The 24,647-nt window shown below is 44.7% G+C and overlaps 1 protein-coding gene across 1 annotated transcript; it reads right to left on the reverse strand.

The window, feature by feature from the left end:
• Positions 1-151: 151 nt before the first annotated feature.
• LOC147105081 (fibroblast growth factor 4A-like) lies at positions 152-24,647 on the reverse strand. Its single transcript, XM_086011149.1, has 3 exons — positions 24,295-24,647; positions 10,851-10,954; positions 152-8,819 (listed from the first exon to the last, which is right to left on the reverse strand). Exons 1-3 carry the CDS (start codon positions 24,596-24,598, stop codon positions 8,643-8,645), a joined length of 585 nt encoding a protein of 194 aa, XP_085867275.1. The 5' UTR covers positions 24,599-24,647; the 3' UTR covers positions 152-8,642.

Genomic DNA, 24,647 nt, shown 5'->3' on the forward strand with positions numbered 1-24,647 from the left:
CTGGTCTGTATGCCTCAGTACCACACAGGTGTATTTACATACCGAACCAATTGAGGTGAGCTCACAGGACAACGTAACAAAAAGCAATGGAATATTGTCATGAAATAAAGCGAAAAACATCGTAGCTCAAAGAAACGCTCATGAAACATAATTGACTTCTTGATAAAATAATTTTTAATAAATAACTTCATATATAGGTTTAAATGGTCTTGTGCATGGCACATACACAACGGTACAAAAGAAAATAAAGGCTAAAGAGGTTTCTACATTTTTTTTGCTGCACAAAGTATAATTTATGCAACTGTACAGTACAGTTTCCTAGTTGTTCATGCAGTAGTTGAGGTATCTTGGATTGTCACACCATACCAACATGATTCTGAGATTACAGTCCCCAATTAAAATGGGGGGAGCAGCATTAATATATCTTTAGAAGTCTTTGTCCGGCTCTTCGAAGAGAGACCTACAGAAAGCATTGGAGTTACCAAAATGAAAATCTTCATTCTATATTGCCTGCATCATACTTGCAATGCGTGCTGACACCATACGTATCATATACATAAATACAGACACTGTACAATGAAGCATTTCAATCACAGCAAGTATTACAAGGGGGATAAAAAGTGATCCCAGTGCAGATTCTCATTTTTTTTTTAAAAAGTATTACTTTCTTTCTTTGTAACAGCTAGCAGCTTTGATGGACGAATTTCTGGGATGTTTCATTTCGGTCCCAAGGCGTGCAGGATTGGGAGCCATTTTCTGTGGCTTCCTTGGACACAGAGATTTGAAAAAGCATAATATTAACCCTTTCACCCATGTGGAATAGCTTCCTGGGATTCAATTCACAACATCCCAAGACAGGTTTGCATGATTAAGGCCCGCACAAACCCGACTGCTTTCCCGCCACAGCACATCCCTGTTTCTTCAATGAGTCCAATGTCCTCATCCCGAATCACCTCTTCCTGGCAGCCCATGCCAGCATAGGCTGGGGATCGAACCTTAGACCTCCTAGTCTGTATTGTCATTCAATAAAACACTTGCTAAGTCACTGGGGCGGGGGGGCCAAGTGCTATCTCGCCTCGCTTGCTTCCATCACAATTCATCTCTCCTGCCATCTGCTTCCATTATAACTCGCACCATTCTCCATGTGAGCATATCCTAAGGGTTCTGCACACCAGAAACTATCACTTCAGTATGCTTAAAAATATTGGGTTCAACGCAAAATTAAACCTGTGAAAACCCTCAGAATAAAGGTTGCATGCAACAATACTTTGGACAGACAGTTATTTTATAACTTATATATACCAAGAGTAAAAGGTGCACAGTGATGGTTTATGGGTCTCGTGTGCTTTTGTAGGAATTCTTCTATTTAATCTCTTCCACTCACCTGCCAGCTAACAATTACTCACATTCTCCCTCTTCATACTGTCTTTTCCCTGCTCATTCTCCTCCTACGTGTCTCTATTTTTTCTTCTGGTCTGTCACTTTCTGTATGCTTTTCCTGCTTTTATCTTACTTTCATTGTATTGAGCTCTCAAGTGTGAATCTGTTACCATAGCTGATTGTGATCACTTTTCTACAACATAGGACACCACAAAAGCCATCAAAAGGGCAAGAAAATGCAACTAACATTACAATATATAAGTAAAAGGTACCAAGACATGTAAATAACCATTTGTGATTCAGATCATTCACTTGAAATTGTAACATTTGCAAGTTGTATTTGGCTTGGCTGCACTCTGATTTATCTTTCACAAGCCACACTACCCACATGCGCCCTCCATATATTATATCGCCCCACAGAATTTTGCAGCTTCCTTTGTCCTTTAGATAGAACAGTAAACAGAGACCCTACCAGGCCTGTACAGATTCACTTTAAAGATCCCATGGCATTAATTTGAAGAAGGGCAGGAAGTTCCCCAAGTATCCCAGCCAAACATTTCTCCCTCAACCAAATGCCACTAAAGAAATAGACTATCTAGCCATTTATCTCATTGCTGTTTGTGGGGTGTTGCTGACACACAGGGCAGGATTTTCATTGGGCCGTGGAGGCGGGATTGGAGGCGTGTGGGGGGTTAAAATCCCAAAATCGGGGGGCACGAACCCATCCCGCCTCCATGCCAATTTCAAAGGAGGCGGGTACCTGACCCGCACTGGGGCCCGCCTCCCCAAGGCGGGAAGGGAATTAGTGCCAATTAACTGCCCGTTAACAGGTAGTTTTTAGCCTAATCCCTATTTTCATTCTTGAAGTGTGGGATTCCCGACGGTTCCAAACCATGCCAAGTTAGCGAGGCGGGCCGTCGGGCTAAAGGGCTTGGAGGGTTGGAGATGTCCGGTGTTCAGGTGAGTGATGGGTGCATGAGTGCAGAGTTAAGTGTGTTTGGTGTGTTTAAAGAAGTTTTACTTATCTTTACAGCCTTCCTTCCTTCAGGTCTCGGGAGTCCCTCATCTCACCGGCACAGAAAGCAGAATGGCCGCGAGCTGTCAAAAATTGCAGCATTCAGCTTTCTGTTCCGGAGAGATCTTCAAATCATCCTGAGAGGAAGGAATTAACTTGGAGTACAGATCGTCAGTGTTTGACAGCTTCGAACAGCTGTCAAACACTGATATTTCATCTGTCAAAAGGTCTTGACAGATGAAATATCAATCTGTGACGTCACCTGTTGCCGGGTGGCCCTTAATTGGCTTGCTGAGCCCGCTGGGCGGGCTAAACAAGGTCAATCAAGTGAAAATCGCGTGGGTTGGCTACAACTCAATGGAGGCGGGACTACAGCTCCGAAAGTTATAGTCCCGCCTCCTACCCGCCTCCTCAATGAAAATCCAGCCCACAATGTCTGCTCTATTTGTACTTCAGACATATATCACTGCGTGAAGCACTTCAAGGTGTTGTGACATGTAAATCCAAGTATTTTACGTAATTAACTGCTATTTCTCACAGAGAGGGTCTGCACTGACAACCACTAGCAGATGAAAGATAGTCTCCTAAGTGAACAGATCTGTTCTACTAAATTAACAGTATATGCTAGTACCATAACACATAGAGTAAGTGAGTTGGAGTGAACACAAGGCAGTAGTCTAATTGAAGGGATCATAAGAACATAAGAAATAGGAGCAGGAGTAGGCCATTCGGCCCTTCGATCCTGCACTGCCATTCAATAAGATCATGGTTGATCTTCTACCTCAACTCCACCTTCCCGCACTATCCCCCTGTCCCTTGGTTCCCTTAGTATCCAAAAATCTATCGCTCCCTGTCTTGAATATACTCAACGACTGAGCATCCACAACCCTCTGAGTGAAGACATTTCTCTTCATCTCAGTCCTAAATTGCTGATCCTTCAATTCATTGATTTGTAAATTTAAGCTTTCCCCTTGCAATCCAGGGGGGCAATCTGAATTCTTTGATTGATTCAAACAATTTATTGCCTTGTATTCACTCTCAGGCATCCATCATTTTCAATAATATTCCACTGTGTTTAGCATCGTACATGAGAAAGGAAAGTCCATTAATTCTGGAAAGCAAAACATGCCGCTGCCCATTACCACCCTTCCCTCTGTAACACCTAAATTAATCCAGTTCACTATTAAGCCCAGTGCCAACATTCTGTCCCAAGGTAGCTGTAGAAGTAGCAAAAGCAGGTGAAAGGATTAAAAGTTTCATTTAAAAACAGAAGCACCATTTCAAAAGATATACTTTTACAAGTACAGGTAATAGATTTTAAATACAGTTCACAGAAAGTTACATAAATTTTATAACTATATTTGTGTTGCATTGTTTCAACTTCAAAGCAATATAATTTCCAGCAGTTTACACTGCTCAGTAAGGTTTTGTTGATAAATTGCATTTAATCCCAAAATTACAGTAGTAATTATTGTATGCATTTTCAAACATGGTTAATATTTAAGTAATACATGGTAATACTACATTAGTAAATGTCAACCCCTATTTATCAGCTTACTTAGGGTGACACTCAAAACTACTTAATATCAAATCCACATGAAAATATGTTGCAGCAATGCTAATTTATACAGGCCTCGGTTTGTTTTTCATAGTTCTGATTAATTGTTACAAGGTATTCCATCACGATTCAGTAAGATGGTTGATGGTTTCAGGGTTCAATGCATCTCTTCAGTAGTTTGGTTACTAGCTAGGGTTTTTATTTGGAGGGGGAATAATTGAAAATAAGACTAATGACTAGTCACACAGTGAGATAAAACTAGAAATCAGTATCCAGTAATATTCCACTGGGCATTCTAAAATGTCTGGAGCGCCTTTTTGAGTCTTCATCAAGAAATATTTGGCAAATTTTTCTTTTTCTTTTCTTCCAATTTACCCCCCTCCTCTCTTGAAAGCACCGACTCTCCCTGGGGTGGAGGTCCACAAGTGCCAGGTCCCCTCCAGCACCTCACGCAAGTGGCCATTCGTCACGTTTCAGCCTAAGCAGTCAGGCCGAGGTTATCCGTGTCTGCATGCGCCAAGCTCACGATCTCCCTGCCCATTAAAGCAAATGGAAGGAAAATCCCGGGCTGAGCGTCAGCAAGGATATTTGACCGTGGAGGGCATGGCAATGGAAACTAACCCCCTTTCCTCACCCAACATTCACACGCACACAGGGACATTTCAGAAAAAAGCCAGTGTGTGGTGGCTCAGCATATCCAAACCGTGTGAGGCAGCAACGGACAAAGCAAGTTTAATCCTCCAACATTTAATCAGTTAGCAATTAAGGAATACTGGCAGTGGTCTATCGCTAAAGCACAATTAAGTTTTTAAGTTATATTAAGAAATTGCAACAGGTGAGTTTTAGTAGGAAGATCTGCTCTGTTTGCAAAATTGTTAATGTGTTCTTTTACACCCATATTTATGATCTAACTACAAATAACAGAGCAAATCATAGAATCATACAGCACAGGAGGCGGCCATTCGGCCCATTTGCCTGTGCTAGCTCTTTGAAAGAGCGATCCGATTAATCCCACTCCCCTGCTCTTTCCCCATAGCCTTGGAAATTTCTCCTTTTCAAGTATTTATCCAATTCCCTTTTGAAGTTCCTATTGAATCTGCTTCCACCACCTTTTCGGGCAGTGCATTCCAGATCATAACAACTCGCTGTGGAAAACTCCCCCTTAATGCAATTGCCCAAAATGCACAGATTTACTATGTTTAATCTAGTGGTTTAATACCCCACTGTGTCTTATAATTGCAAAGTGCATTGCCATTTGCTGATAAGCTTTCCAGTATACTCATAGGCCTTCTCTCCATTATCCACCTTACTGTAGGTACTATTGTCTAGATATGGTGCTTATTCCTTTCGCACCTTTATATTGGTTTACTGGTTTCAGATCCTCCCATTCCCAGGGCAGCAAACCCCAGTAAACCAGCACTGGAGCTGTCCAATCAGCACCACCACGTCAAATTCAATATTTATATATGCATATATAGTATAAAAATCATTTAATATTTAAATTTTATCTTGAAAACGAATTCCTAAACACAAGAACGTCCTATAGCCATCTTCTGCTCTAGTCCTTAAACATATTCCCCTCTTTCCATCTTTGAAAGTTCCTTAGGCCCATCTATTGGGAGTAGCCTGGCCAGTGTTCTAACTGTAAAAAAAAGGGGAAAAAATGATGAAAGGTCCATTATTTATAGCTCAGGAATTTCCCCTGCTTTTCAAAGACAGGAGTAGCATTATAAGGAGTGGCATTAAAAGGACACTGAGGGGAAACCTATGGCATAACCAATGGCACCGGCTCAACTGTTTGGACACTCTAAGGCCCCAAAGGGCAGCCACGCCTTAAAACCTCACTAAAGGTGCTGGTAATCTACAAAATCACTTACCATTATTGTCAGTTTGTGTCCAGCTCTGGAAAGAGCCATTGACAACATGCAAACTACCCCATTTTTCTCTCACCTGAAGATGTTGACACTTTGCTGGCCTTGGTGTCATATTTGACTCTGAAATGAGTTTCCGACCACATATAACTAAGACTGCCTATTTCTACCTCCATAACATCGCCTGTCTCCGCCCCTGCCTCAGCTCATCTGCTGCTGAAACCCTCCTCCATGCCTTTTTTAACTCTAGGCTTGACTATTCCAACGCACTCCTGGCCAGCCTCCCACATTCTACCCTACGTAAACTTGAAGTTATCCAAAACTCGGCTGCCCGTGTTCGAACTCGCACCAAGTCCCATTCTCCCATCACCCCTGTGCTCACTGACCAACACTGGCTCCCAGTTAAGCAATCTCGATTTTAAAATTCTCATCCTGGTTTTCAAATCCCTCCATGGTCTTGCCCCTCCCTATCTCTGTACTCTCCTCCAGCCCCACAACCCTCCGAGATCTCTGCGCTCCTCCAATTCTGGCCTCTTGAACATCCCTGACTTTATCGCTCAACCATTGGCGGCCGTGCCTTCAGCTGCCTAGGCCCCAAGCTCTGGAATTCCCTCCTTAAACCTCTCTGCCTCTCTTTCCTCCTTTAAGACACTCCATAAAGCCTACCTCTTTGACCAAGCTTTTGGTCATCTGCCCTAACATCTCCTTATGTGGCTCAGTGTCAAATTTTGTTTTACAACGCTCTTGTGGAGCACCTTGGGACATTTTACTATGTTGAAGGTGCTGTATAAATACAAGATGTTGTTGTTGCGTACAGTTCCACCGGGCATCTTCCAATGCCTAGCCAGAGGGTCCACAACGCAGCTGTGAGCCTGTGTGCACTGGCAGGCTATCCAGCCGCTGGGGGGCCATCGGGGCTGAGCCTGATTCCATCATTGCCTAATGCACATTTCCAGGGAGTGCTGGCTAGACATTGGTGGGGGGGGGGGGGGGGGGGGGGGAAGATGTTGGTCCTTGGTGTACCGCTTTTCCAGACAGAAAATGGTGACAAAAATGACTAATTTCTCAGGCCTTTGCCCTGCACTCCAAAGATGCCTGAAATCCAGGTTGGCTGCCTAAAGCAGGCATGAGGACCCTTGCATATGCTAATGTGGGGCTGAATGCCTGCTTTAGGAACCCTCTGAGAAACTGGGCTGCCCTGAGTGGAGCAGGTACTGGGCCGGCTCCGCTCAGTCTTTCCTGGTGTGGATGCGGCCTAGCAAGTGGCGGCCACCAGAAAGACAAGTTCATTTATTTTAAACTTTGACGTGAAGCCAGGGGAGCAGAGATGACTAAGGCCTCCCGGGGGGGAGGGGGGTTGGGCACCCCGCATTCTCTATCTCCCGCTGTCTCCCCCCCACCTCGGGACTTACCTGAGCGCCATTCCTGGCTGGACAAGTGGGCCAAAATTTATCATCAGTCAAGGAGCGAGTTTCCTCTGGAGACACATCAGGCGTCGGCTGTTTGCTCAAATCATTGAAATAAGGCCTAATTTTTGGATCTGCCTCGGCCCTCCCGTTTGGGGCACGCACTGTCTGCGCGCTGTCGGTTGTGCACTCAAAACCGGGCCATAACCAATTTCTACCCCACGGAGACAGAAACCCTCGAGGTACTGAGGAACCCATAGAACCACAGACCAGAAAGATGTCAAAACCTTCAGCAGATGAAGAGTAGATGGGAGAAAACTGGCTAATAAAAGAGGGAAAAAGAACTACACCACACTCCCAATATCCCCGGTAGACCTAAGGGTGACCTCAATGTACTACACCTGTCTTTACTCTCAACGTCATTTAGAATCATAGAATCTTGCAGCACAGGAGGCCGCCATTCGGCCCATCGAGTCTGCGCCGGCTCTTTCATAGAAACATAGAAAAATAGCAGGAGTAGGCCATTTGGCCCTTCGAGCCTGCTCTGCCATTCAATATCATGGCTGATCCTCTATCTCAATATCATATTCCTGCTCTCTCCCCCTACCCCTTGATGCCTTTTGTGTCTAGAAATCTATCTATCTCCTTCTTAAATACATTCAGTGACCTGGCCTCCACAGCCTTCTGTGGTAGAGAATTCCATAGGTTCACCACCCTCTGAGTGAAGAAATTTCTCCTCAGCTCAGTCTAAATGTCCGACCCCATATCCTGAGACTGTGGCCCCTCATTCTAGACCTCCCCCCCAGCCAGGGGAACATCCTCCCTGCATCCAGTCTGTCTAGCCCTGTCAGAATTTTATACGTTTCAAGGAGATCCCCTCTCATTCTTCTAAACTCTAGTGAACAGAGCAATCCAGTTAGTCCCACTCCCTCCGCTCTTTCCCCCATATCCCTGCCATTTTTTCTCATGAGCTGGTTCAAGGTCAGAGATCAGAAGGTTAGAGGTTAGCAGTAAGCACTCCTTTAATTTATTTCACAAATGATCCCCTCACATGGCTCTCCTTGATGTAGGGAATTAGATGATATAGCCACACCATTTCCTTTCGCAACTGATAACTGGTCTCTTAATTAAAGGGGTTGTGTGCATTAAAGTTCTGGGGGCTGACAAAACAATCTGACTTTTTGTATGCCCACGATCATACATTTCTTTTAAAAAGCAGCATTAATGAAGTAACTCACTTAGGTGAAAATAACTATAAAAAGTAATACATATTTACACGTTATGCTGTTTCCATATAAGTTAATAAGTTAACATTAATCTATGAATGTCCTGTACATATATACTCTTCTGCAATCCTATTTCCATGAAAATTATGTCTTATGAAACTTCAAGTCTTCATTCGCCCCTTTTCTTTACAATCTAGGCAAAAAATGAGTAACTTTCAAGATAGGTGAAACTTTGCTTCCTCTCTTTGCTCTTCCATGTTTGCTTAATGCTATGTACATCCCTGGGTACGTCTTTGATTCGTACACGTTGTAGCGGTTTGGCAAGAGTCTTTCTTTGAATTCGCATTCATTATTGAAGACCGCCTGAAAGAGAGGGAATTTTTTTCCCCAAAGAACAAAATCGTCAGTTGATAATCATTCATATTTGTTATTTCTGCAATTCTTTTAAAGATTCCATCTCTCTCATCCCACCCAACCTCCCCAAACAGGACCTTTCTTACTCTGTGGAGTGGAGAACAAACACACAGAAGCAACGTGTCCCCCTAAGGCGCGCGGCCGTGCATCAACCGGGAGGTCCCACGCAGGCCGCTCACAAGCTGGAAGAGAGACCGCGCAGCACATTTAAAGGGGAACGCGCGCAAAAAAATAAAGAGAGAGGGAACATTGCCAGCCAATACGAGATGCTGAGCAGCGTTCCTCCTCGCTTGCCACACCGCTCCCACACAGTGCTGAGCTTGACAACCATTTTGACGTCAGCCCACATTTGCTGTACGCAATTGAAGAAAATACTGAGCGAATAGTACAGCAATGCCCACTGTACAGTGGCGTTTTGGAACGAGTGCTCGTGGCGCGCACACGGAGTTCTCAATCTCACCTGTGCCATGCATCAATGGGAGATGCTGAAGAGAAGTGAGGTACTTCCCCTTGAGAAAGTCACCTGGACTGTTGTTGCCTACCAGCCAGGAGCTAGTTGCACAGTATCCTGTGCTAAGTTGGGAATTCCTCTCCCCTTGTTTCCTGCTCCACTTGACCGCTTTCTAGCGTGGTGATATTGCCTCCAGATTTGAAGAGGCCAACACCATTGGGGCCTTGATTTTTTGAGTTACCAAACAGCTCATGTACTGAAATAAGATTGGTGTTTCAAGACTTTTATAATAAGATTCGTGCTTCATAGAAACATGGAAAAATAGAAGCAGGAGTAGGCCATTCGGCCCTTCGACCCTGCTCCGCCATTCAATACAATCATGGCTGATCCTCTATCTCAATACCATATTCCCGCTCTCTCCCCATACCCCTTGATGCCTTTTGTGTCTAGAAATCTATCTATCTCCTTCTTAAATATATTTAATGAATTGGCCTCCACAGCCTTCTGTGGTAGAGAATTCCACAGGTTCACCACCCTCTGAGTGAAGAAACTTCTCCTCATCTCAGTCCTAAGTGTCCTACCCCGTATCCTGAGACTGTGACTTCTCGTTCTAGACCCCCCCAGCCAGGGGAAACATCCTCCCTGCATCCAGTCTGTCTAGCCCTGTCAGAATTTTATACGTTTCAATGAGACCCCTCTCATTCTTCTAAACGTTAGTGAATACAGGCCTAGTCCTTTCTAGATCTTTATAATCGTTAGATGTCATTTACTCTTGTGTTTTTAAAAATTCATTTATGGGATGTGAGTGTCGCTGGCAAGGCCAGCATTTATTGCCCATCCCTAATTGCCCTTCAGAAGGTGGTGGTGAGCCACCTTCTTGAACTGCTGCAGTCCGTGTGGTGAAGGTACTCCCACAGTGCTGTTAGGGAGGGAGTTCCAGGATTTTGACCCAGCGACGATGAAGGATCGACGATATATTTCCAAGTCAGGATCGTGTGTGACTTGGAGGGGAACTTGGAGATGGTAGTGTTCCAATGCACCTGCTGCCCTTGTCCTTCTAGGTAGAAGAGGTCGCGGGTTTGGGAGGTGCTGCCGAAAAAGCCTTGGTGAGCTGCTGCAGGGCATCTTGTAGATGGTACACACTGCAGCCACGATACACCGGTGGTGGAGGGAAAGGTGGTGGAGGGGGTGCCAATCAAGCGGGCTGCTTTGTCCTGGATTGTGTTATTGATTACTTATCATTTTGTCAGCAATTTTTATATTACTTATTGCAAACATGCCTTTTCACACTTGTCTGTGTGCGTTTTTGACACCAGAGTAAAAGTTGGTCGTATTTAAAATCATTGTCTAGTAAAATGTAGGGGCCCCAAACCAAACCAATGCCCTGGGACAAATAAAGGTACAGGGCGAACCCAGGCAGCAACTTACAAAATGAGCAAGGGAGTGGAAATAAGTTATTAAGACTTATAATACTGATCCAAACTTTTATAATTCCATACATTACAACAGGTCGTGCGTGACTCACTCACCGTTGCATACAGTCGGCCTTTGCTGTTCATTGCAATGAAGGCGTGAGTTTTCACTCCATACAGACTGACAACTCCCAACTCTACTGTAGAAATCATTAAGAGACCTAAATTAAAAACAAAAGAAATATCACTGATAGATGTTATTCTCACTAACACAATGAACACTTTCTCTTTTTATTTGCTATGATGGGAAAGGCAATGGAATTAAATATCTCATTCCAACAGAGACAATGCTGAGCACTCCAGCGTCCAGTACGAATGACTGAGTGGCGTTGCTGGGTTCCTTCTTCGTGGTGTGCAGAGTAAAGCTCATCTCAAACTGGTGATTGGGGCAGAACTGTTAGAATTCAGATAATTTATGATTTCGATGTAATGCATAAACTTGCATTTATTATAGTGCCTGATCAGGTCCTCGGGATTTACCAAGACAATTTGCAACTAATGGATTACTCTGAAGTGCAGTCGCTGTTACATTAGCTGCCAGTTTGTACACAGCAAGGTCCAAAAAGCAGCGAACGAATGAAAGACCAGTTAATCTGTTTTAATGTGATCTGGGTGATTGGAGGTGAAAGAGAATGAATTAAGAAAACTAAAGCGTTAGCCAGTTGGAAGCTCTAACTGAATGTTTTATATGGATCAGAAATCTGATTGAGATTAAAAAAAAATTCAATCAACATTAGAAAAATGTGTTTAATTCTCCAGGCTCAACTGAGAGGCTTAGGGGGAAAAATTGGGATGCTGGGGCGCTAACGGGTCACAAAGCAGCTAGCGCCCAGGCACGGCGCCGCTAGCGCCTCCCGTGAAATTTGGCGGGAGGTTAGTGCCGACGGTAGCCAGTAGCACACTGCGGTGCTGCGCCTCCGGCGATGACATCATCACCGCGCGCAGCACCCCGACCACAAACTTGGCTCGCGGCCCCTGACCTACCGCCGCACGCTATGTCCGACAGGGTCAGGGTGCTGTGTTTGTGACCGGGACGGCGCAAATTAAAGGGCAAGTGCCGGGTGGCCATTTTTTGGGGGGCCGCCTGCCAACACCTGCCCCCTTTTGCCTCCTCCTGCAAGTGCCGGGCTCTATTGCCGGCACCCCGCTCCCTGGTGGTCCAGCAGGGTCCCGGTGCGCGCTACGCAAGGACTCCCCTTTAATCAGTAGCACCGCGATATTGAATGGGAGCGCCCCAAGAGGGAGGGGGAGCGCTTCCAGTAGCGCCCCGCCTCCTGCTTGGGGTGTTACTATTCAATTTCTGGCACGGGGGCACTATCATTTTCAGGATGAAGTTACCGCCCCAAAGGGGGCGCGACCCAATTTTTCCTCCTTAGTCTGTCCGAGTGAGGAACAACAACAACTTATATTTATATAGCGCCTTTAACGTAATAAAAGGTCCCAAGGCGCTTCACAGGAGTGTTATCAAAAAAAACACCGAGCCACATGAGGAGATATTAGGGCAGATGACCAAAAGCTTGGCTGAAGAAGTAGGTTTTAAGAAGTGTCTTAAAGGAGAAAAGAGAAGTGGAGAGGTGGAGGTTTAGGGAGGGAATTCCAGAGCTTAGGGTCTCGGCAGCTGAGCATTTAAAATCAGAACTGTCACACTTTGAATAAAGTTATTTTAATTATTTTTGTCTCCGATGCATTTTTTTTTGTCATTGTGCAGAAGTGGTTAAAAACTAGGTACACTCAGAAAATATCCAACTTGTTTTGATGCACAATCAGACTTGATTGTCTCATCTGAGAGAGGGTTTATTTACATCTATGTTTGATTGGTAACTCTTTGGGCGTGATCTTGCCAGCCCTGGGGAGGCGGGTATGGAGGTGGGACTGCTGGGAAAATGGCAGAATCTGGGGGCGGGTGCCCAACCCACCTCCGTGCCATCTTGCCAGGAGGGGGGTAGCCGACCCACGCCGGGTCCCGTCTCCTTGGAGGCGGGAAGGGGATTAGTGCCACTTATATACCTGTTAACAGGTAGTTAGCAGGCAGATAAGAGGATTATCCCCATTTTGCCCACACAAGTGCGGGCTTCCCGAAGGCTCCGAAGCCCGCCAGGGTCACCGAGGCGAGTAGTGGGTCTGCGGGGGATCGGGGGGGGGGGTGGTGCAAAAGTGCGCTGTGATGGGTGCAAGTGTGGAGAGGTGAGTATGTGAGGTAAGTGGAAAGTGATAGAAAAAGTTTACTTACCTTTGTTTCTTCCTGCAGGCTTCAAGAGTTGGGGATGCGGAGAGTCTCGCACCTCTGCGGCAGAGATGACAGATGGCTGTTGCATTCTCCAATGCAACAACCATCTAATTTCTGCAAAAGAAAGAGGTTTGATGAGTCTTGAATTCAAGAACTCATCAAACTACAGAGAATGTCAGTGTTTGACAGCTTCACAGAGCTGTCAAATGATGACAATTCATCGTTAAAAGTTTTTGACAGTTGAAACGTCATACGCTGACATTCTCTGTAACTGGCTTCCCCTTAATTGGCCTGCTAAACCCGCTGGGCAGGCTTAACAAGGTCAATCAAGGGAAAATAGTGTGGGTTGGTCAGAAGTTGATGGAGGTGGGACTGAAACCCGACAAGTGGGAGTCCCGCCTCCAAAAGCTCCCCATTGGCAAAATCACCCCCCTTTGAGTTTAAGGGGTGCGTATTTAAATTCGCTTTTTCCCAGTCAATTTCTGAACAATGTTTCTCAGGTGCTCTTTGTCAAATTGAATAGTTCACCTGAAGTTGTGAGAGTGAGAGGCTATCTATGGATGATCAAGAACAGACTCCTATGTAAAGGTTAATACTTAAGTATTTACAGACCCCAGGTGTGATTTACAAGTGCCACCCAAAACAGAGCAGCTGTGCCACCCACCTGAAGAGGTTGCTGGGAGGCCGAGACCATTTTCAAGTTCGAGCCTCATTTGAATGCAAGCAGCCGGCACCAAACGAGCAATTAAATATTGGCCCAGAAATTCGGGTCCCCACGGGTGAGTACGCGCTGGGTACTCACGCGTAGGCCCAACGAAAGTGCCGGTTTCGTGCATGCACTGCGCATGCGCGGGAAACCGGAACTTCCGTTCCCCTAAAGGAAGGGTTTCACAGGTCGAACGCGTGCGCAGGAGAGGCAGCGCGTACGCCTGGAACTTACGTTTTTTTTGCAGCTTTCTCCAGGAGGGTAAGTCTCCAGGAGGGAGGGGCGGAAAATTTGCTGGTTCTAATGCTGAGCTCACCGGCAGGTTAGACGGGCAGGGAAATGAACCCGGCGGGGGGGAGCGATGGGCTGGCAGCAGTATTTTTGTAGAGCCAGAGGGAGCACTCCTATTTACATATTGAAACAGCCTCCCGCCTGCCTTAATATTGCAGCCGGGCAGCCATTGGTGGACAAAGTCCCTCCCCTCTTCCGATTATCGACTGCTGGCCAGCTAGTTTTTAACGTGATAAATGGGTGGGTACAAGTTGAAAATCGGCCCCTCTGTGTCAAATCCAGTTTAACCCTGCAATTTAGTGTCATTGATGCAATGATTTGTTACTTTCTATCTTAAGAGGAGGAATAGTTTAACTGTATCTATTTTAACTCTACAGTGTGTCATTGTTTCTGTTCACTTATCCGTTTATTCCATACAAATCAGTTTGACATTTTATAGCTTAAGACTACTGCCTTCTGAAGTCGTGCAAGGTCATGTGAGGGTACCCGATATACCTGCTAAGTTGAAATACAGTAATAATGGTTTTCCTGTACTTGCTATTGGACAGGTCATAGAAAAGAAAGACTTGCATTTATATAGCGCTTTTCAGGATGTCCCAAAGTGCTTTACAGCCAATGAAATATTATTTTAAAGTGTCGTCACTGTAATAATGTAGGAAACGCGGCAGCCAAATTGCGCACATGAAGATGACCAGATGAACTGTTTTTAGGTGTTAGTTGAGGGATAAATATTGGCCAGGACGCCCCTGTTCTTCTTCGAATAGTGTCATTGGATCCCTTACGTCCACCCGAGAGGGCAGATGGGGCCTCGGTTTAATGTCTCATTTGAAAGACGGCACCTCCGACAGTGCGGCACTCCCTCAGCACTGCAGTGGGCGTGTCAGCCTAAATTTTGTGCTCAAGTCCCTGAAGTGGGGGAGTGAGGGTTTGCCCATAGGACTGATCTGGGATGCTGAGCCTGAGAAAAAAACATTTGGAGTAAGGACTTCAAAACGTAACAATGGCATTGTTCATAACTACTGGTGTCAGGATTACAAACCTCATCCAAAGTTTCTGAACATTAAGACGGTGCCATCTTCACTTTCTCCATCCAGACTGTGCCCAGGAATAAATGTTGTATTATTTCCTGTGACACACAAATTCTATTGCTACAATTTCTTCCATCTTAGGTCTGTAATTGTTTTTGAAAGAGATAAGCTTAAGTTTAGAGGGGTTTGATTTCAACAAAATCAAACCAACCCAAGCCGAACATACTGAATGTCAAAACATATAATTTCAAATAAATCCCAACACCCACTAATGCTACTTTCTGAAAAGAAGTCCTCAACTGCTAATTTTAGGGCTAGATTCTTAAGCATGTGGACTTCACTCTTCCAACCCAGCAACAATCCTGAACCTACAGCGGACTCCCATTGTGAAAATAGGCATATTTCTTACCTTATCCAGGGCTTCCTCAAAAAGAACTTCCTAATGCAGGCTCCTCAGAAGATTTTTTTTCTTGGTCTGGGCTTTTTATTTTGCATGTTGGCTTTCCTGAGATGGTCTCGTCACCCTCAAGCACAATGCTCTGGTTTCCCTGTACAGACAACGGTTTCATCCTTTGATCAACTCTTATGGGGTACCCCAAAGAAGCTGTAGGCTCCCATGATGGATGGTCAAGGCTTCACCCATGGGTAATTTATCAAGGCTTTCCAGGCAGACACATCCAGCTTTCTGGGTCAACAGATACTCAGCACTTCTACATGCATTAGTTGAGCTGCCATTTTGTTCTGTTGGAATTAGAGTAGCAATATAATGGTGCCTTGACCACAAGTCTCAAGGGGCAATGAAAAATCCTTGCAGGATTTTAATATGGGGATTGGGCGGGAAAGTGGAGTTGAGGTCGAAGATCAGCCATGATCTTATTGAATGGTGGAGCAGGCTCGAGGGGTTGGATGGCCTACTCTTGCTCTTAATTCTTATGTCTCGAAGAAAATAGGACAATCTTAGGAGAGTTTCTGCTAAAAAAAAATTTAAATTAAGGGTTTTTACAGAAAATTTGAATTTAGGCCAAGTGAAGCAAATTTATGATTTGCTTAAAACTCATCTCAAGAGTTTTCTTCATGCTTTATTTTTTGAGTCAAAAACTTTCTATCAATGTCACTCAGAAACCATCTGCTAGGAGGTGCAGGAGTTCACCCCAAACGTTCATTTCTACCAGTTTTCCCTCCCTCATTTTCGGAAAGTACCTGGGATTCACTTCATAGCTTGCCACAATGGCACTGCACGGAGCAGAAACTCCTTGTGTGGAAGGTTGGGGATAGGTCATGGCACGCTGACTTGAGACTGCAGTGCACGGTACCATATTTCTCCCCTACCCCTCTTCACTGCCAAAACAAAATGTGATGCAAAGCGCAGCTTTGGAGAAGGCAAAGATGGCACTGCCCTTGTATCAATTAGGCAATAGGAGTTACGTGACCCCAGTATTATTCAAATATACACAAATAAAAGCTAACCATGATTTCAGGAAAGATAATTTTTTTTAAATCAGAAAGTGTTTCCCTAGCACGGCAGCAAAGTGATATGATTCATACTGCTGGTGCCATTCATTGCAAAAACCTTAACATGTCACTGGTGCATGACATTACTGAGATGACAAATTACATTCAGATTTTCTAGCTTTTCTCAAACTCCATTAATCAAGACATGGGCACCTTTTTAGGACTGTATCATCCTGTGGGAGAGCTTCATTAGATTCTGGATAGCAGCTCATACAGCAGTGATTATATCTGATAGAAATATACATTATTTTCCCACGTTAATTTCAGGTTACTAACTGGTTTAAAGATACTTTTTGCTCCCCAAACCAGTGCTTGAAGTAATACATGACTAAATTTTCATCCTGCAAAAAAAGCGATACAATCCTTTAAGCTTAGTTAAAATTGGACAGACGTTGTCCTTGAGGAACGCCCATAGAAACCCAGGGGGTGATTTTGCCAATGGGGAGCTTTTGGAGGCGGGACTCCCACTTGTCGGGTTTTAGTCCCACCTCCAACAACTTCTGGCCAACCCACGCTATTTTCCCTTGATTGACCTCGTTAAGCCCGCCCAGCGGGCTTCACAGGCCAATTAAGGGGAAGCCAGTTGCAGAGAACGTCAACGTATGTAGTTTCATCTGTCAAAACTTTTGGACAGATGAATTGTCATCGTTTGACAGCTCGGTGAAGCTGTCAAACACTGACATTCTCTGTAGTTTGATGAGGTCTTGAATTCAAGACCCCATCAAACCTCTTTCTTTTACAGAAATGAGATAGTTCTTGCATTGGAGAATGCAGCGGCCATCTGTCATCTCCAACGTGGAGGTGCGAGACTCTCCGCATACACACCGACTGAAGCCTGCAGGAAGAAACAAAGGTAAGTACACTTTTAATAACACTTTGCACTTACCTCAGATACTCACCTCTACACACTTGCACCCATCACTTACCTTCACACCACACTTTTGCAGCCCCCCCCGCAGACCCAGTACTCGCCTCGCCGGCGGGTTTCAGAACCTTTGGGAAGCCCGCACTTGAGGGCAAAAAGGGGATAATCCTATTTTCTGCTTGTTAACTACCTGTCAACAGGCAGTTAATAGGCTTTAATCCCTTCCCGCCTCCAACGAGACGGGACCCAGCGCGGGACGGCTACCAGCCTCCTGGGAAGATGGCATGGAGGTGGGTTGGGCACCCGCCCCCAAATTCTGCCATTTTTCTGGCAGTCCCGCCTCACCAGGGCTGGCAAGGTAAAGAGAACACTGCTGGTATATTGTAGGTCTCCTCTCTGGGGTAAAGTTCTGCGTACAGCACCTGGGTGGTAATCTGGTGGAATGGATCACCTGCCTGTTGTAGAACCCGCCCGCCCCAGTATCAGGAATTGCAAAGCCACACCCTTGGATTGGAGGACCTGTAAAAAGGCAGCTAGCAACTTTCAGTTAGTGTAGGTAGGTCCGTCTGCACCATGTCTGCAATATGTGGGTGGAGGCGATTTGCTCGATGTCTCTGACAATAGGCACTAGGGTAAAGTTATGCTTGGATAGTATTATGCCACTAGTCCTTTAGGGGCACACATTTTCCCGCACCTATTTGGAGCGAGCGCCAAATCCGAGGCAGTAATACCACCTACAACTCGCGCAACAAACTGAAATCAGCTGCACCCAGTCAAATAGCCAACCTCCATGGAGGTCAAATCACTGCAGCAACTCGCCAAAGCTCCTTCAACAGCACCTTCCAAACCCGCGACCTCTACCACTTAGAAGGACAAGGGCAGCAGACGCATGGGAACATCACCACCTACAAGTTCCCCTCCAAGCCACACACCATCCTGACTTGGACCTGTATCGCCGTTCCTTCACTGTCGCTGGGCCAAAATCCTGGAACTCCCTTCCTAACAGCATTGTGGGTGTACCTACACCATATGGACTGCAGCGGTTCAAGGCGGCGGCTCACCACCATCTTCTCAAGGGCAATTAGGGATGGGCACTAAATGCAGGCCTAGCCAGCGACACCCACATCCCATCAATGAATTAAAAAAAAAGGTGCCCGCAAAATCCGTACTGTCCAATTTCCGCTGTGGTGATGGTGGCGGCGAGGGGGGGGAGGGAGAAGAGAGGGAGGGAGGGGGGAGGGAGGGAGAAGAGAAAGAGGAGAAAATCAAGCCCAGCATGTCCGTCACACTTATGGAATGACCTCTGCATTCCCTAATCTCCTATTGAACATCCTAGTTTTCATTTTCTACCAGGGCTATCCCCAAATCTGCCTAAAGGGCAAAACAGGCTTCCTACATTTGGAATTCTGCCTGTGCTACTCCCTAACTGAACGGGAGAGCTCCCCTACTCTTCTTCGAAATAATGTTATGGGATATTTCAGCTTATGGGAGAAAAGAATTACATAGCATTGTTTAGCTCAGAAACAGGCCATTCGGTGCAGCAGTTCTATGCTGGTGTTTATGCTCCACACGAGCCTCCTCCCTCCTTACTTCATGTCACCTTATCCTTCTATACCTTTCTCCCTCATGTACTTATCAATCTTCCCCTAAAATGCATCTATGCCATTTACCACAACCATTCCTTGTGGTAGCAAGTTCCATATTCTAATCACCCTTCGGGTAAAGAAGTTTCTCCTGAATTCCTTATTGGATTTATTAGTGACTTACATTAGTATCTCCTACTTTTGGACTCCCCCCACAAGTGGAAGCAACTTTTCTACGTCCACCTTATTGAACCCCTTCATAATTTTAAAGACCTGTGTCAGGTCACCTCTCAGCCTTCTCTTTTCTAGAGAAAAGTGCCCCCAGCCTGACATGGCAACAGAGACAGAAAGCAACAGAACTTAAAACAGAGAAAGACATAAATCAAACCATCAGAAAGGGAATTTTGAAGAGAGACAGATAAAGAGAGCGAGCAAGAGAGAATATCACTGCAGGAAAAAAAATGAGCAAGAGTATTTGATGTATGTGTGCGATAGGAAGAGAGCGATAAAGAAAGATTTTCATCTTCACCGGCTGGGTGACAATCTGGCAGAGCAGATCACTGGCCCTTTAGCGAACATGCCCGATTTTCATTCCATTGATTTCAATAAAGATCGGGCGGGTTCTACAACGGGCAGGTGATCCGTTCTGCCAGATTACCACCCAGGTGCTGTAGGCAGAACCTTACCCCAGAGAGGAGAGCTACAATATACCAGCAGTGTTCTCTTTACCTTGAACCTTTTTATTGTTTCAGCATTTCACGCCGAGAGGCTGCTAAGCAAAAGAGTCGTTTATGAAAATAATGATGTTCCTGTAGACTAGTACTTTTGGATGAATAAATCTTTACATGATATTATTATTTGCCAAAATATCCAGGCTGTACGTTATCTCACAGCGTCGCCAATACGATGATGTGTCACCCAACACATTGGGGGTAATTCTGACTTTGGACGATATCACCAGTTTTACACTATGTTCAATGATTACATTATTATTGTTAATCCTTCCTCTATATCACCTGAGTTGAATTCTTGGCCTTCAGCGTCTGTCATAAAACCCACTGCTATAAATTCAATAAACTCGAATTCTACGTTACATATATATTGTAAAAAGAAACCCAACGTGACAGGTACATGGGAGTAATTTCAAGGCTGGTATTCACATCATGTGTCACAAGGCTGAATAAACCCATACAATTCATGATGCCATCTGAATGTCTTGATGAGATGCCTGCCTACTTTTTAATCTGCTATTCTCTGTATTTTAAAACCTGTGATACGTTACAACAGTCCAAAAGATGTGTGAAAATCAAAGAACTGAAAGTGCTGGCTGACATCCTAACCTCAATAAAGCACTAAATGGCCGAACAACTAAATAATCAGTGGTGCAATCAGTTAAATTGTGCCCTGCAGCAGGGTCTTCGCTACGTCGCTAATGCAGCGGGTATGATTTTGATCAGCGCACTTTAGAAGCGACGCGTGGGCTCTGGAGAGGATGTCGAGAAGAGCAACAAGAATTATGGCAGGTTGAGCTATGAAGGAAAATCAGAGAAGCTTAAGCTCTAGTGCATGGTTGGGGAAGGGGAACTTTATTAAGGCACATTAAGTATCGATAAGGTGAACCCAGAATATTGCTGCAGGGCAAGTCAGATCAGTAGGATATAAATTTATATTAGTGGAAAATAAAATTAAGAGAGATATATATCAGGAAAAAAGTCTTTTTATTTATACTGACAAACATTTGGAATGATCTACCAGGTAAGGTATTGAAGTCAAAGACATTAGAGCGATTCAAAATGCAACAGGATGCTGGACTGGGTGACTTGGAGTACTGGAGAGATGAGGTTCAATGGCCAAATGGTCCTTATACTTTCTTCTGCTCTAATGCAAAAAAACTGATGAATGGCATTTAAAGGAACTCTCCAGTCTGCCATCCCGAACTGCCTGCTCCCCAGATGGCTCAGTGGGTCAAAGCACTGGCCAGTGTGGAACTGAGTCATACAGGGCTGGTCTGTGCGGAGCTGGCTGCCCTTCAGCACCCTTTAGACAAGACAAGCATCAGGTTTCTCATTCCTGGTCACCACCCAGTGACTCCTGCTGGAGAGTGCGTGTATGTGGCTATCAGGGCTCAGCTGTGATGTCAAGGAGCCCTCACAAACTCACTGTTAAGGCTTGCTCATGAAAATGCCCACTTAGACTGAGCTAGCTACTGGAAAGTGACCAGTACCCTGTTAAATGAATTGTTTCTTTGGGGATGTTGGGGGGAAAATTCCGTTTGAGGTCACTTAACTGGAACCACCATATCCTTCGCACTTCCAATGGGTGAGCCATGAAACATGGCTCATTATCACCAAATCACTGCTCCCACTATTTTCCATTGCTTATCTGCTCAATCAGGGTAGTTTCTTTCATTATGTAATTGATGTCTAGTCATTTGGTTGGCCAGCTGCACTGCAATGAGCTTTTAAAAATGTAGATACAGAGCTTTATTTGGTAGACAAATGCTCAAGGGTAAGACCAATGTGGTGCTTCATTTAAAAAAAAAAATCATTCTTGGCAAGTTGGCATCGCCGGCATTTATTGCCAATCCCTAGCTTTCCTGAGGTGGTGGTACAGGAAACTCTTTATTATCCGGCACCGGCGTGGTGCCGGTTTATCAAAAAGTCCAGATTACAGAGAGGTAGAGTTAAAAGGTAGGAGAGCCCCGTACATAGCAACAAATCCAGGCTTCCCTGTTGCTTAGCAACATGTGCAGGAACTCCAGCCACAGACCAAGCGTCCCTGTTGCTTAGCAACAAGTGCACGAACCCCAGTTACACAGCCACAGATCCAGGAACTGCCACTAATCTGAAGTAAAACTTACCTGAACCTATTCCTGAATTTTGCCGGTTAACGGAGATTTCCGGTTAATTTAGGTGCCAGTTAGAAGAGAGTTTCCTGTATTGAGACTTCTCCATGACGTTTGATACAATCGAGTGGCTTGCTGGGCTACTTCAGGAGGACAGATAAGAGTCAAGCACGTTGGTGTGGGACTGGAGTCATATGTTGGCCAGACCAGGTCAGGACTCTACACTTGCTTAAAAATCTGTTCCATTTCCTGCTTTTTTCCAGTTCTGATGAAAGGTCATCGACCTGAAACGTTAACTCTGCTGTTTCTCTCTTCCCAGATGCTGCCCTGACCTGCTGAGTTTCTCCAGCATTTTCTGTTTTTACTCCAGGTCAGGACGGTCAGGTTTCCAATCCCTGAAGGACATTAGTGAACCAGTTGGGTTTTTGTGACAATCCGTCAGCTTCATGGTCACTTTTACTGATACAGGAATCCCGCCCAACCGCGGTTTTGCCATACGCTGATTTCACGTATGCACGGTTTCCACTTTGTGACTATTTTTGTCAACCGCAGTTTTTAATTTAGGAATAAGGTAAAAAAAACATGATTTTTATGCTATTTATATGCTTTTTATCTTTTTTTATTGTGTTTATACTGAATTTGCCAACCGCGGTTTTACTAACCACGGGGGTTTTCAGGGATGTATCCCCCGCGATTGGGGAGGGATCCCTGTACTAGCTTTTTCTCCAAGATTTTAAAAAATTCAAATTCTCAAAATGCCATGGTGGGATTTGAACGCACAAGGTTATTAGGTCAGAAGCCTCGTGATTACTAGTCCAGTAAAATAACCACTACACTACCGTACCCACACGAACAGTGTTTGATGTTACAATATCATCTGCTGCTGCATTTCGGACGAATATATTCTCAACCGAGATCGTAAACAAACTAATGTCAAGCATTTATGTTCAGTATTTATCAGGCGAGATGTCAGAAGCTAAATTAAATCATCACAAACTGCAATTTTTTTTCATCCTGTCTCACTGTCTGTGCATTCTTAGGAGGCCTATGAATTTTGCAAGATTGTCAAACACAAAAAGCTGAAGGAGGAGACTAGGAAGCATTCCTGGCATTTAAAATAAAAAACCCTCAATTAAAAATTGTTGAAAATGCTAACAATACCAAATTCCAACACGTTACTTCAGTACGTTGATAAGGGAATCTGCATTAACACAAGCTGCTGGTGAAACATGAACATAAAACACACAATGCCTAAGAGAAGACGATCTATTTAATCTCACTGTGCACAGAAAGGTAAGGTCCTTTGCAAACAGGCCCCTCCTCACCACACACACACACAGTGTTGCAAAGACACCAACATTGTAATTTGACTTACTGTCGTGCTATAGCACATGTAATCTAATTTTAACCAAGCGTCTTGGGGGATGGGGGTTGGAGGGTGTGAGGGGGGTGCTGTGGGGGCTGCTAGTCTAAATAAAACAGAGCCTGCAATGCAGCACAAATAAACTGACTGCTGTTCCTGATTCCTTTTAACATCAGCTGATCTGATCCTGTACTTCAGCCAAGACACAATAAGCTTTATTTGAAGGCCAGCCCAGGTCCAAAGTTTATCCAATTTCCTTTAATTAGTCGGGTCTATTGCAAGATGCACTAACAATTTAAAAATTACAGGGTGCGGAATTATTCACAGTGAATGCAAGAAAAGCAGTTCTACCCGGAAACAAGAAGGGGAGTGCCAAACTGGCATGCGTGCTCCACTCTCTATTTTTACAGCATCCTTTTTGTCCACAACATGTATTTAACCATTTGAGGTCTGTGTAGCAATTGGTATTCAAAAAATGCAAGTTAACAAGTGATCTGTTTCTGCAGGTTTCTCTCATTTTCTTTATAACATTCAATTTTAGACATTGGTTAAGCAGAATTCTTGTTTATTTTTCAAGCGTAAGGCAAATCTTATTTGCACGGACTTCAAAAGCCGCCGAAGGGGCCAGTCAGGTACTCGGATGCATTTACACCTTCAAGATGTCATCGCAAAAGATAAGCCAGCTTTTCATATTCCACCATTGCCCAAAGGTCTGTGGCATTCAAGTGACATTATCAAACAAGGGGGCAATTGTGCTGTAGTCATTGTGCCCATTTAACAGACTGTTAAAACACCCAATCGCATTCAGACTGGCATTTTTAAAAGAAATGACTGTGTGCTGAAAGACTGAGGCACTTTAATCAAGATATGCCTGCATGATTTGCAGCAACTTTCTCTTGCTTTGCAGGTAGGCCAGCAAAGAGAGATAATGCTTCTTTAAATCTTGCAGAAGGTACATTTATAAATTCCATGCAATGCAGCACTTGCCTCAGTAAATGCTCAGCTAGCAAAGTTGCAAAGAATTAAATTTGGTTAACAGTAACTGAATTAAAAACCAAATAAAAAGCCGCTGACAACCTACTGTACTGGTTTTCAGCGTGCGCTCCATTGATTTGTCCATCAGCCGTGATTTGGAGGTGAAACCCGATGCCAACATTGCAATAAAGCCTCCTCACTCTCTTGATTCCACTGAAATAGTCCCTGTCCCAGCCGAGGTCTAATTTCCTCCCAGAGATCGGATACAAGGACCTGGAGAGGAGAGTCTCCCATCTCCCTTCCAAGCTCCCCCTCGCTTTCGCTGCTATTGGAGCCGGGGAGGCTATCCCAGTCAGGAGGCCGAGGAGAACAACTGGCCAGGTCCAGTCGAGAGTCGCCTGGTGGAACATTCTAATCAACTTAAACCAACACGTGGGCGAGGAATTGATGCACTAAAAA

The sequence above is a fragment of the Somniosus microcephalus genome, chromosome 18 (assembly GCF_052327205.1).
Source record: "Somniosus microcephalus isolate GS21.2 chromosome 18, FLI_Smic_1.0, whole genome shotgun sequence".
Lineage (NCBI taxonomy): Eukaryota > Metazoa > Chordata > Chondrichthyes > Squaliformes > Somniosidae > Somniosus > Somniosus microcephalus.